This window comes from Silurus aristotelis (genome assembly GCF_946808225.1).
Source record: "Silurus aristotelis genome assembly, chromosome: 2".
NCBI lineage: Eukaryota > Metazoa > Chordata > Actinopteri > Siluriformes > Siluridae > Silurus > Silurus aristotelis.
Window position 1 is genome coordinate 307,255 of NC_139575.1, and position 13,336 is coordinate 320,590.

Consider the following 13,336-nt stretch of genomic DNA (forward strand, 5'->3'; position numbering starts at 1 on the left):
GTTGTTTTAGACAGCAACTTATCTTTTAAAAATCACATAAACCAAGTTACAAAAACAGCCTTCTTTCACCTTAGAAATATTTCTAAGCTAAGAAATATGTGGTCTAATGGATTGGCTCCCATGTATCTCTCCAGTCTTTTAACACGCTACAATCCTTCACGCTCCCTGAGATCTCAAAACTCTGGGCTTCTAGTAGTTCCTAGAATAGCAAAGTCCACTAAAGGCGGTAGAGCATTTTCACATTTAGCTCCTAAACTCTGGAATAGTCTTTCTGACAGTGTTCAGTGCTCAGACACACTCACCCAGTTTAAGTGTATATTAAAAACATATCTTTTTAGCAAAGCCTACACATAACACATCTTACATCATAACCTTGTGCTCCAGAACATCTGAGCACCTGCACATTATCAACTTGTGCTGTTAATATCATGAACAGCAGCTACGCTAATTCCTCTCCACTGCTTCTCTTTCTCTCCCCATCCCGAGGCTTCCTGAGGTTTGGCCAGCTCCAGTAACGTCCCACCTCATAAAGATTATAGACTTTAAAGAAGTAGATGCCAAACTCGCAAACATCCTGAACCATCTAGAGATGTACCAGTGCCAATTGTATCCCACTGCATGTGTGGAGTTTGACATTGGCCCTCCTGGATTGTTTAAAGGCTCTGGCATGGAGAAGCTGATGCTGGATCTGTGATGATCACAAATGTTGAGCTCAGTAGCTCCTACTTTTATACCAAAGACTGTTGAAAGAACATTTACTTATAATCTTATACTCCAGTACTCATGTTAGTTCTCACTCTCCAGTGTTCTGTATTGTTGCAAGATTTATGATCAAACTCTTGATGTCACCCAAATAAGGATGGGTTCCCCTTTTGAGTCTGGTTCCTCTCAAGGTTTCTTCCTCATAACATCTAAGGGAGTTTTTCCTTGCCACAGTTGCCACGGCTGCTCATCAGGGATAAATACACACCATTCACCTTCACTGTTGATTTCTGTAAAACTGCTTTGAGACAATGTCTGTTGTGAAAAGCGCTATACAAATAAACTTGACTTGACTTTTTTATTGGGTGGATTATTTGTTTTGTAACACTATATTCTACCAGCCATATATTTTTTTTTTTTTTTACACCCAGGTGGTGTTTTTTTATGCAAAAGTTATTCCGAAGCAAATACAAATGATACAACCACCAAAGTACGGTGATGTAAACAAAAGAATAACCATATAAATAAACACTATTGTTTGGTTGGACAAAAAGTACTTGAACAAATAAGTATATTATTTAGTGGACCGTTCTCTTTCCTAATAAACCAGGATTTGCAGCAGTGAATTTGTTTGTGACTCATTTTTCACAATTATTGTGTAAGTACTGCATTTTTTTATGCATGTTGTTTTTGTGTGCTGCTTACATGAATTCAGTAAATACATTCATTATACGTTTTCATTAAAAAACAGTGATCTAAAATAGCTGCTTAAGGCTTAGACCTTTAGAATGATTTATAGTTAATCATGGTTACTCTTCTCCCTTTTTTATTTTATCTATGGTTAAACATTTACACCTCCAATCAATGGGATATCGGTCATGCTGGAGAGGCACGTGTGTTGCGTTATACAGTCCAGTATTTAGTGTCTCTGACCTGGTTTAACTTGTTAAGAATGACCGCCTGGAGGCTGGTGTCCACCACTTTCTCAGTGATAGCTGCCAGGTTTTCCTGCAAGACGGTGATGTCCAGATACAGATCAAACTGGATGGCATTAAAACCGAAAGGAAAAGCTCCATCTGCAATTGTTGTTCCTGTTATGTTGCTCACTGTAAGACACACAACAGAGGAATTGAGTGAAGCACACAATCTCAATATGTGTAATACGCTGTACCTCGATGTGTTTTGCCCTGTAGTATACGGTTACCTGTAGTACTTTCTGAGTTGCATTCTGTAAAGAATGTCCTAAGCTTTATCAGTGGGATCTTCTGCTCCCTCAGGACTGAAAATAATTTCCTTTTGACATTCTTCAACAATGCACAAACAGGGACAAAATGTAATCAGTCCAGAAAGTTTAAAGTTGGGTTTATAAATCACAAACACAATGGTGAAACGGTTTACATACAAAGCCAATTGTGTCACAGAGGCCTGATTTGAAATAGACAACCAGGATGCCAAGTTGTTCCACGGTCTGCTCATTCCATGTTGAGGGATTACTGATTCATGATAAACAATGTCAGAGGTCAAAAAAATATCAAATGCAATCTATAGACACACACCATTTCCATTTGTTTTATGTCTTTTTAAAACCAATGATAAAATCATTTTCTACAACATAGATGAAAGATGTGCACAAATGCACTTGAAGCTATGACTCACCCATAAGCAGTGTTTCCACTGAGGAGCAGTGACTGTACAGCGGTGACCTGAGAATCAGAAAGATCTCCACAGTTCTTCAGTTTCTCCAAAATGAAAGGGTCAGAGTTCTGGATGTAGGAGGAGTCCAGTGTACAGGCCATATTTCCCAGAACCTCCACCTGATCCCTGGTCAGACTCACACCAGATATACCCTACAACATCACAACCCATGAAGAAAAGTCACACAGAATCTATAAGAATGGGGGGGGGGGTGTCTTGTGTGGATTCCACTGTTTAGTGTCTATTGTTTAAGCCTGAACATGTTCATATTTTCACTTGTTTTCAACAATGGAATTGCATAAGAGATGAATTGATTATAATTTGATGGCTGATTTGCAGATTTAAGAGCTAATATTGAATGTGTTGGTCTATGAATATTTTACTATGTGTGTATTACCAGGCAGTCCTTTGCATTGTTGAACAGTATGGTTGTTTTGTCAAGGACAGGAGAAAGAACTGAGAAATCTGCTCTGCCAAGGGCACGGAAATATGATTGGCAGTTCACATTCTGTATTGTCTCGTAGCTACAACACACACACACACACACACACACACACACACACACACACACACACACACACACACACACACAGCCAGCATATGACCTTTTTTTCTTGATATCATATACTTGAATACAGTATTTTCTGTATGTGAATATGTTCCACACCTGTAGTACAGAAGCATATCAGAGGGGACATTCATAAAGCTTTCGACTTGATCTTCTTTCACATAGTTGTACATGCAGGTCAGCTGAAACACAGAATGTGTTGTGTGATTGTGTGTTTTCTCATTTACCAGTAAAGGTTTGGGTCTACCTGCTGTCTCTGATTCATTCTGTGTGCAGAATGTGATTGAATATCAGAGTGTATGTACCTGAGCCTCTGTCAGGACGACCTTGTCTCTGCCTGCACGTGGTCTACAGGCTTTGACTAGATCTTTGGCTTTCTTCTGTGGGAGAGTTGAGCTACAAGAGAATCCCTGCAGTACTGATGCTGACAGACTGCAGGGAGAAACACACCCACAGTCACAAATAGACATACACAGTGATGGGTGTATTCACAGAACAGATCTTTACATTAGCTATATTAGATAGACTGTGTGTGTGTGTGTGTGTGTGTGTGTGTGTGTGTGTGTGTGTGTGTGTGTGTGTGTGTGTTTTCCTAACTCACTCTTCTGGATTAGTACAGGCACTGGCCACTGCACCGAAGAACATCATAGCCTGGTAAAAATGAAAAAAAGTCTTAACATTTTTTGATGAGTTTTATAGCCTGACATCCAAACAAGTCAGGAAATCAGATTAGGGGAACTGCTGCTATTACAGTCGAGGCATGAGACTTTAGTTTTTCAGTGTAACAAAGTGGGTGGGTTTAAGTACCTGTTCATGACTCCAGCTCTTGTTATTGATGAGTGAAACTTCCACAGAGCTCAGAGATGTCAGTAGAACAAGTGGAATATACATCACTAGTGCATCCGGAACATTTTGTATGACAGAGGTTTGGTCTACAGAGATTACCTGGAACAACGTGTTAGAGCGGACTTCAACAAAGCAACTGCATGTTACTGCACTTTTATAGGAGAAGGTAATAAAGATATGTTTGTGTGTGTGTGTGTGTGTGTGTGTGTGTGTGTGTGTGTGTGTGTGTGTAAAACAAAGTAAATACCTTTTGGACAAATGTCTGTTGTAGAATAACTGGGGCTGATAGAATATTAGCAATGAATGTTGGATTCTGAGATAAAGACAGAAGCTCAGAAGATGGGATGATGGATATGGCTGTAGAAGGAACACCACCAATAAGTGTTCCCAATGATACCAGAGAGGAGGCACTGTTGATCTGTGAGAGTAAAACAATCATATCCTTAACTTGAAAACATTTCTGATTCTGAATTTTAGAACTTGTGCAATAAGAAAGAAATTAAATTACAGACCTTTTGGTAACATGGTATAGTTAGTAAATGTATAAACATAAATAGAATATTGACATGGTGATTGTGATCAAAAATGGCAAGCTTTCACTTTCTGTAACATAGAGCAACATTCCTGACAAATGGGCAGTGTACGCTTACATTAAAGCCTGAACTAATGATGCTCTGGATGAGGGCATTCACTTGGCCCTGGTCCCAGCCACTGATGATACCGAGTGTTGACAGAGCACCGCTTATCACATTGGGAGGGGCGGAGTTTATCTGGCCCACAGTCAAGCCCACACACTGGCTTCCCAATGTTTGGATGGTGGCTGCAGATATATCAGGGAACTTTGCTACCAGCACCGCTGTTACCTGAAAGGAGAAGAAGGTTAGAGGTGACTGGCACTACTACACAAGAAGTGATTAGTGAACACACAAGTCTTATTGATTGATTACCTCTGGATTTATTTCTGTGCAGAAGATGTTGATGCTAGTCAGGATTGTCTGAATGTCTGCATCTCCAAGAAAAACAAACATGGAGGCAGGACTTTGACACAGCAGCTCAGCAGGCAATCTATAAAAACACAAACAACCTTTTAGAATGCATACACAGATATTTGCACGTATATATGGTCTTTTACATGTGGGATTTGAATCTATAAAGGGTTGGATAAATAAATGAAATAAACAAATTTAAATTTTGTTCAATGTTGAGGTTTGAGTGGTACCCGAGAGGGCTGAAGTCAGGATTCTGGATGTACAACTGTGTTGTATAATACTCCAAGACACTGGCTGAAATTCCTGGGTTGTTGAACAACTGAAGGTTTTCAGAGTTCTCCAGGAACACACTTGACTAAAAGACACAATAAAACACACATTATCACAGCACTACAAACTGTGTACATTGTGTGATGTAGTTAACAGAAATATGTTTGAATGACTAATATAGATAATTGCAGGTGTGTGTGTGTGTGTGTGTGTGTGTGTGTGTGTGTGCACTACCATGCTTCCTGATAGAAATGATTGTAGATCACTGAGGGTGATGAAGGTGACGAAGAATCCAATGTTGTCTGCAAACCAGGCAGTGGAGTTCAGAAAAGGATCTGAGGAGTTATAGCAGCGGGGGCTGGCATCTGCAAAATACACAATCACATGTTGAGACACACATGTAGTGCACACACAAACAAACGGAAATGCTTGTACAGAGAGAACTAGAAAAAAGAAACAAGAAAAATGTAGTTATTCTTACCACCACTGCTCAGATACACTTTTATAGAGCTGTACACATCAGCTTGGGAGAAATCAGCTGCAGAAAAATTGAAGTTGTCCCCCAGGATAGACACCCTGCTCACAAACACATACGTACAGGAGATTTCTTTACTATATGACCTTAGTTTTTTTTCGCCACCAGACATGTGGCAGTGTTTATGATGAAAACCCTGTTTAATGAAACATCCAATAAAGAACTTACAGTTTCCTGTATGACAGACAAGAGGCACCACTGAGCTGGGTGGAGCTGATGAGCTGAGAACTGAGGTAGGGCAGGTAGTGAACCAGTATAACATTAAACCACTGTTCTACATCAGCCTGAGTTGAGGCACTGAGAGCACGAGGCCACACACACTCCAATGTTTGGCTGGCCAGAACTGAGGACAAAACAGGCTCCTGTAGAGAGAAACAGTGATTACTCTATCAGCCATTCCTGGCAGAATAGAGGCAAGTAGTCTACATGGACAAAAATCTAGGTGAAATAAAAACTGGCCTACCATCTCCAGGTACTGATTGGTCCTACTGTAGTTGTCAAGTAGTGTGCAGAGCTCGGAACCATTAACAACTGTGTTCGGTCTGTTCAGGAACTCACTAAGTTCTTCTGGAGAGATTGAGCTCAAGAGCTAGAAAACACAGAAGGAAGACAAAGCATTAACTACAGATAGTGATGTGCTTAACTCATTGGCTTTCCTACAGTGAGCGAAGCACTGAAGCAATTGGTGTTATAGAGCAAACACACCTCTGTCTGTCGGTCATCTGGGATAAGAGACAGGAAGTCTATTAGGTCAGGGAATCCAAAACTGAGGAACAACTGTTTCAGGAACATGTAAAAGCTTCCACCACCATAGCAACTCAGGCCTGTGAAGCAACAGAGGACACTGATGTAAAAGGTCTGTGGTGAATTCAGATTGAGCATCTAGGACACTCCTGACTTACCCGAACCCTAACATTATCAGCCTGAAATCACATCTTCTTATCACTGCCTACCTAGTAGCCTGAAACAGCAAATAAACACACAAACCTTGGCTGGACTGGTACTTGAGATAGTCTTGTATGTAATTGAAAACAGTGTTGGACTGTGTTGCAGAGAGGTCACTGTACACATTATCAAGTCCGTTCACTCTGTAAATACAGCAACAGCAGGAAACAAATAAAAAAAAAAAAAGTAACAAATCTATCATTTGGTGTGTTTGTATTAAAGAGAAGCTCACATCTCCCTGTAGGAGTCACAGCTAATGTTCATGGGGATGATCGACAGGGTTTTTGGACCAATACCAGGAAGTAAGATGGAAAGGTAATTCTGGAACCACAGGGCAAAGTCCTCTGGGCTGAAACATTGGAAGCGAGGCACCAGATCTAAAACCATTATGTTCAGAATGGTGTCTGAAATTGATGAAGGAATGCTTTTGATGTTCATCTGCAATCACAGAATATCAATCATCAATTAGTATGCACAGAATAATGTGTTTTTTGATTAAAAAAACAAAAAAAAACACAAGAAAATAATTTGTGATCTGGTCTTTAGGCAACAGAGATGCTCACTTGTATTGCAGTCTGGCTGAAGCTTGTGAAGAACATGCCAAGTTGATTGAGATCAAAAGATGCGATCATACTGCTAAACACCTCTCTAATCACTAAGTCATTTCCCAACACTCCTGTATCCGCCTGCAGGATGAACTGAGCCTTCTGCTCAATGGACAGTAAACCAAACACTGCAACCTGCAGGAGAAAAAAAACATTCATATCACATTATGTTTACACCAGGTCTTCAAGTAAAACAAATGGACACTGCTTGCAGCAGCTGTCTGTTCTCTTCATCAAAACCCAGAAACCAACTGTTACTACTACAGTCAGCTGCAACTCCACAAGAAACATAAAGTTGGTGCAATTGGGATGTTACTCACACTAGAGAAATTTGCATTTAAAATTTTCAGCTCTGTCAAGGTGGCATAATTGAAGAAACTGCCAAGGTTCGTTAAAAGCCAGTCATTGCTGCCTGAAGTTGTGGAAACACAGCCAGGATCTAGATGGAACCAAGATCATTAGTTCAACTAATTACACCATTCTAAATTGGCCTGTTTAGTTTTATTCAGACAAAAAAATTTTTAACTGTTAGGTTTCTGTATAGAACAACTAAAAGGGGAGTACTTACCTGGTGAGCCATCTTTTGAGAGGAAAGGAAAAATGAATAAAGAAAAGACCAGCTGCTTCTGTTCCTCTGTCATGAGTGATTCTTGATTACTGAGAGCTTCCACACTATGTTTGGTGAGAACAGATAAGATTTTCTCACCAATTATTTCTTAATGTCCAATATAACACATCTGAAGTTCATACTTACACAATTTGGTAGGTCTCACAGCTGAATTTTGTGAAACTGAGGCTGGATAGAAAGTGTATAGACACTGATGAAAACAATGGTCTGAGCCTCATCTGGAACCACTCGCTGATGAAAGTGGCATTCATCAACTGTGCTGCAGTGAAGTCCTTGATTATCACCTCCCAGATAGCATCAAGTATATGTGGGTCAGTCTGAATGCTCTTATTGGTCTACATTAAAGTTTAAAAAACAATATACTTTAATGTATATTAACACTAAAAAGTTTTTATTTTTATTTTACAGCAACAATCAAATCTACATACCATGCTTGAAAACCTCTCCAATGCGTTACCCAAAGAGCCAGCAAAATTCTGGAAGAACAGCTTCCAAGCATCTTTAGAGTATTTCAGGCTTCTTGGTAGTTTGCAACTCAGCAGGGTGACCAGATCATCCGAGTGCAATACAACAACCTTAAAAAATGTTATATATTCAATATATCTCAACTATTTTCTTTAACATTACCAAACCTAAAGATTTTTTTTTAATTTGAGAACTCACTGATGAACAGGCATAGTCCAAAATGCTAAAGTTGCAAAGTACTGCGGAAACATTTCCAGATGAGTATTCAGTCTCAAGTGGAAATCTTTAGGAGAAAAGAAAAAAATTTATATATATATATAAGATTCTAAAGTAAATTCTGTTTGAAGTGTAATCTTTAAAATGTAGGAAAGCAGTAAAATGTAATAATGTGTAAATAATCTGACAGTGCACATTTAGCTCTGTTTACTTCTTGATTTGATAATAAATGGTCAATAAAAGTACAGCTTACCTGTCTACACCTTGACAAATATTGTCTTCTCTGCTGGCAATTTTTCCATTGGTGCTGTTATCAACAGTGGTATTAACATTAATTTCATAAGTGTGGCAGTCTTGTTATTGTTGCCATAATTGTTATTAATTCAGGTGTTTTTGTTGGGGAATAGATTTTACTTTTTACTTTTATCAGTAATACTTGTGATGTTATTGGTTTTAAAATGCTCACTGTTTTGGCATTTGTGGAATTCTTACTGCCGTTTGTGTTGTTAGTTTGAAAATTGTAGTGTCAGGGGTATTGGGACTGTTACTGCTGACTAAAGTTATTGCAGTCAGTGGTATTCTTATTATTTTCTATTTAATAATAATTTAATAATTATTACTAAATAATAATTTTGTTTTTTTGCTTTGCTCTCGTTTCTGGCTACTATCTCTACTGTTTGGGTTCTTTCTGCCAAGGGTAGTTTTGAGGCTTAGTACTATAACTGCTTGTGTTTGGGTGGTTGTTATTCACCTTTCTTTTGCTGACAGTAATGATTTTATCACTTACTGTAGAAATAGTTTTAAATCTGTTACTGATCTTATCACTGGTATTTTTGTTGCTATTTGTGCTGTTCATATTGTTAATCTCAATAATGTTTATCATTTTGTGTATTGGTGCTGAGGCTGTCACTGGTGTTTTGGCTTTTATTTAAATATCTGGTTTTATACTGGTTATGGTATTGGTGCTCTCATTACTACCAGGAGTGGTATTCTGGTGATAACTGGTTTTAGCAATAATGCGGGTGGTTTTCTTGGTGACACAGTTGTGATAGTGGTGCTGCTCCCAGTAGAGCCAGTGGGCCTGTACGGAAGCAGTTGTGGGATTCATATGGAAACTAGCGGATGATACGGTGCAGTAAACCACAATCATCGTTTTCATACGAGAAGCTGTGGGTGGATAAAACCATCCATGATGCTCTGAAATCCCGCTCCACTGCCTAGAACACGGGACTCGACACCAGGGACATGGACGAGTACAAGGCTGCATCTTACAGTGTGTGCAGAGCGGTGAAGGAAGCAAAGCGGTACTACAGAATGAAACTAGAGTCACAGTTTCAACATGGTGGCTCTAGATGCCTGTGGCAGGGACTAAGAAACATCACGGACTATAAAACGTCATCTTCCAGAATAGGGAATGTGGATGATTCTCTGGCAGACAAGTTAAAAACATCTTTTACACTCGCTTTGAGGATGCAGCTAACCATGCTAGCGGCACAAACATCATGAACGCTGAGAGAGCCGGAGAGGTAAACACGTTCACCATCTCGGAGCATGACGTGAGGAGGGCATTCAGGAGAGTGAATACCAGGAAGGCAGCAGGACCAGATGGCATCACAGGTCAGGTTCTGAAAGGCACTGACCAATTAGCACCGGTGATCACTGAGATATTCAACCTCCCCCTGGAACAGTTTGTTGTCCCCTTATGCTTCAAACAGTCCACCATTGTCTCTGTCCCAAAGAAACCGACTACCGCCCTGTAGCCCTGACCTCAGTAGTGATAAAATGCTTTGAAAGACTGGTCAGAGACTTCATCATTGCATCACTACCAGACACAACGGATGCTCTACAGTTAGCATACCGCCAGAACTGCTCTAATGAGGATGCCAAGTCAAAAATCAAGTCAAGACAAGAGGCTTTTATTGTCATTTCTACTATACACCATGGTACTATACACCATGGTACTATACACCATGGTACTATACACCATGGTACTATACACCATGCAGTGCAAACAGTGCAGACAAAAACAGTACAGAAAGACAGACAGACAACACAAGACAACCCAAGACAGTGCCGACCAGTGAACCTACTGTATACTCTGAACATGCAGTACTGTGCAAAGAGAACTATAAAAACTATCACTGATAGTAAATATAAACAAACACAATGCAGTGCAGAAAACAGCAATAGCAACAGTCAAAAGGTGCAAAAAACAGCATGTAAACAGTGTAATACAGTCAAGTGTAAATAATAATAAATAAATGATGGTGGAATGGATTGAGATGCGTAATGAGTCTGTGTTCAGGTTGTACATTTCGGTAACACACATTTGAGTGTGTGTGTGTATGTGTGTGTGTGTGTGTGTGTGTGTGTGTGTGTGTGTGTGTGTGTGTGTGTGTTCCATTTCAGTTCTGTGTATTGAGGAGCCTGATAGCTTGTGGGAAAAAGCTGTTACACAGTCTGGATATGGCGGCCCGAATGATTTGGAACCGTTTTCTGATGGCAGGAGGGTGAAGAGTGAGTGTGACAGGTGTGTGTGGTCATCCACAATGCTGTTGGCTTTGCAGATGCAGGGTGTGGTGTAAATGTCCATGATAGAGGGGAGAGTGTCAGCCAGCGGCGCGGGCACTTCCGGCGCTTCCAATTCCGGGGTAGCGCGAACTCGCAACCATCCCGGCCACCATCTTTCCATCACATAAATAGACACGGTTTCTCATGCTCGCTGCCAGATTGTCTCGTTGGCTTTCCTGTTTTTTTTTTAGACATCCCTGCCCCTCGGTTTAGTTTTTCCCGTATTTTTGCTTTCGGTTTCGGATCTTCCGGTTTTCTTTTAGTTTTTGTTTTCCTTGGTATCGCGCTGTGCCGCCCGTTGAGGCTTTGCTTTGTTTTCATTTTATTTAATTCACAAAACCCCGCTCTCCCTTTCTCTCGGGGTTTTGCTCGCTTAGCGGTCGTGTGGTTTTTTTTGTATACTCTGTTTAGGTGTCTTTTTCTGTGGACTATTTCACCTGGAGGACTGTAAGTTTTTGGACCCTGTTTTGTGGATATTTTCTTCCTGAGAGCTGTGAGTTTTTTTGGACACTTTGTTTGCGTGTTTTTGTGGCTTACTTTACACAGGAGACCATAAGTTTTCGGACACTTTGCTCTTGTGTTTTTTGTGTGGATTACTTTACCCAGGGGACCATAGGTTTTTGACACTTTGTTTTTTGTGTTTCCTTGATTATTTTGTATTAAAGACTTCTGTTTTGCTTTATTGCTGCGTCCTGCATTTGGGTCCTACTTTTTGCATTACTGACAGAGAGAGACTCCAATGATCTTTTCAGCTGTCCTCACCATCCTCTGTAGGGTCTTGCGATCTTTGACGGTGCAGTTCCCAAACCAGGCAGTGATGCAGCTGCTCAGTATGCTCTTAATGGCCCCTCTGTAGAACATGGTCAGCATGGGGAGAGAGAGATGAGCTTTCCTCAGCATCTCAAAAGAAGAGAGGCTGCTGGGCTTTCTTGGTGATGGAGCTGGTGTTGAGTGACCAGGTAAGGTTGTCCGCCAGATGAACACAAAGGAATTTGGTGCTCTTTAAGATCTCCACTGAGGATCCATCGATGATCAGTGGAGAATGGCAGCTCTGTGCTCTCTTGAAGTCCACAATCATCTCGTTGGTTTTGTCCACGTTCAGAGACAGGTTGTTGGCTCCACACCAGGCTGTTAAATGGTGCATTTCCTCTCTGTATGCTGACTCGCTGACTTGCTGATTAAACCCACCACGATCTCCCAATTGCAGAGGAAGGTGATTAGGCCCAAAAGACTCAACTTCTTAATCAGGTGCTGAGGGATGATTGTGTTGAATGCTGAGCTGAAGTCAATGAACAGCATTCGTACATATGAGTCCTTTTTGTCCAAGTGGGTAAGGGCCAAATAGAGGGTTGTGGAGATGGCATCATCCGTGGAGTGGTTCGGAGGATATGCAAACTGCATGGGGAGGGTGGAAGCTGGGTCATAATGTGCCTAATGAAGCACTTCATCAGGATGGGTGTGAGCGCGACAGGACGATAGTCATTGAGGCAGGAGACTTTTTTGGCACAGGAACGATGGTCGTTGTCTTAAGGCATGTAGGAACAACGTTGCTGCTCAAGGAGATGTTGAAGATGCCTGTAAAGACATCCGCTAACTGTTGTGCACATTCCCTGCGCACTCTGCCAGGAATGTTGTCTGGTCCAGCTGACATCCGTGGGTTAACTCTGCATAGAGTTCTCCTCACTTCAGCTGTGATTAGACAGAGAACCTTGTCACTGGGAGGAAGGATAGAAGTCGTTCAGTGCATCTGGAAGGGAGGCGTTATGGTCACAAGCAGTAATGTTCTCTTGTAGTCCATGATCGCCTGGATGCTATTCCACATGCGCCAGGTGTCTCTGCTGTCCTGGAAGTGGTCGTGGATTTTCTTTGCGTGTGCCTCTTTGATGGCATGGGGAAGTTTGGCCCTTGCTGTTTTTAAGGCTGTCTTGTCCCCTGCTCTGAAGGCAGAGTCTCTTTGTTTCAGCAGCACATGCACATTTGCAGTCATCTACGGCTTCTGGTTGGAGCGTGTAGTGATGGTCTTAGAGATGGTCACATCATCAACGCACTTGCTGATGTAGCTGGTCACTGTTGACCTGTACTCCTCCAAGTTGATGGAATCGCCATTGGTTGCAGCCTCCCTGAACATGTCCCAGTCAGTGCACTCAAAACAGTTTTGAAGAACGGAAGTAGCTCCTGCTGGCCAGGTTTTCACCTGTTTCAGAACCGGTTTAGAGCGTCTGATGAGCGGTCTGTATGCTGGAATTAGCATAACAGAGATGTGGTCTGAGTAAAACGGTCTGTATCCAAAAGTCACGAACT

The 13,336-nt window shown here is 41.1% G+C and overlaps 1 protein-coding gene across 1 annotated transcript; it reads right to left on the bottom strand.

Annotated features, from left to right (window-relative positions):
• Nucleotides 1–1,605: 1,605 nt before the first annotated feature.
• Nucleotides 1,606–6,157, bottom strand: LOC310722496 (otoancorin-like; the record flags this gene model as incomplete). Its single annotated transcript, XM_083534978.1, has 17 exons — nt 6,069–6,157; nt 5,774–5,967; nt 5,552–5,646; nt 5,305–5,435; nt 5,031–5,155; nt 4,759–4,876; nt 4,462–4,674; nt 4,059–4,229; nt 3,773–3,910; nt 3,567–3,616; nt 3,271–3,397; nt 3,065–3,147; nt 2,795–2,921; nt 2,359–2,549; nt 2,105–2,195; nt 1,907–2,006; nt 1,606–1,808 (listed from the first exon to the last, which is right to left on the bottom strand). The coding sequence occupies exons 1-17, from the start codon at nt 6,069–6,071 to the stop codon at nt 1,606–1,608; spliced, it is 2,160 nt and encodes a 719-aa protein (XP_083391104.1). The 5' UTR covers nt 6,072–6,157.
• Between the last annotated feature and the right edge of the window lie 7,179 nt (nt 6,158–13,336).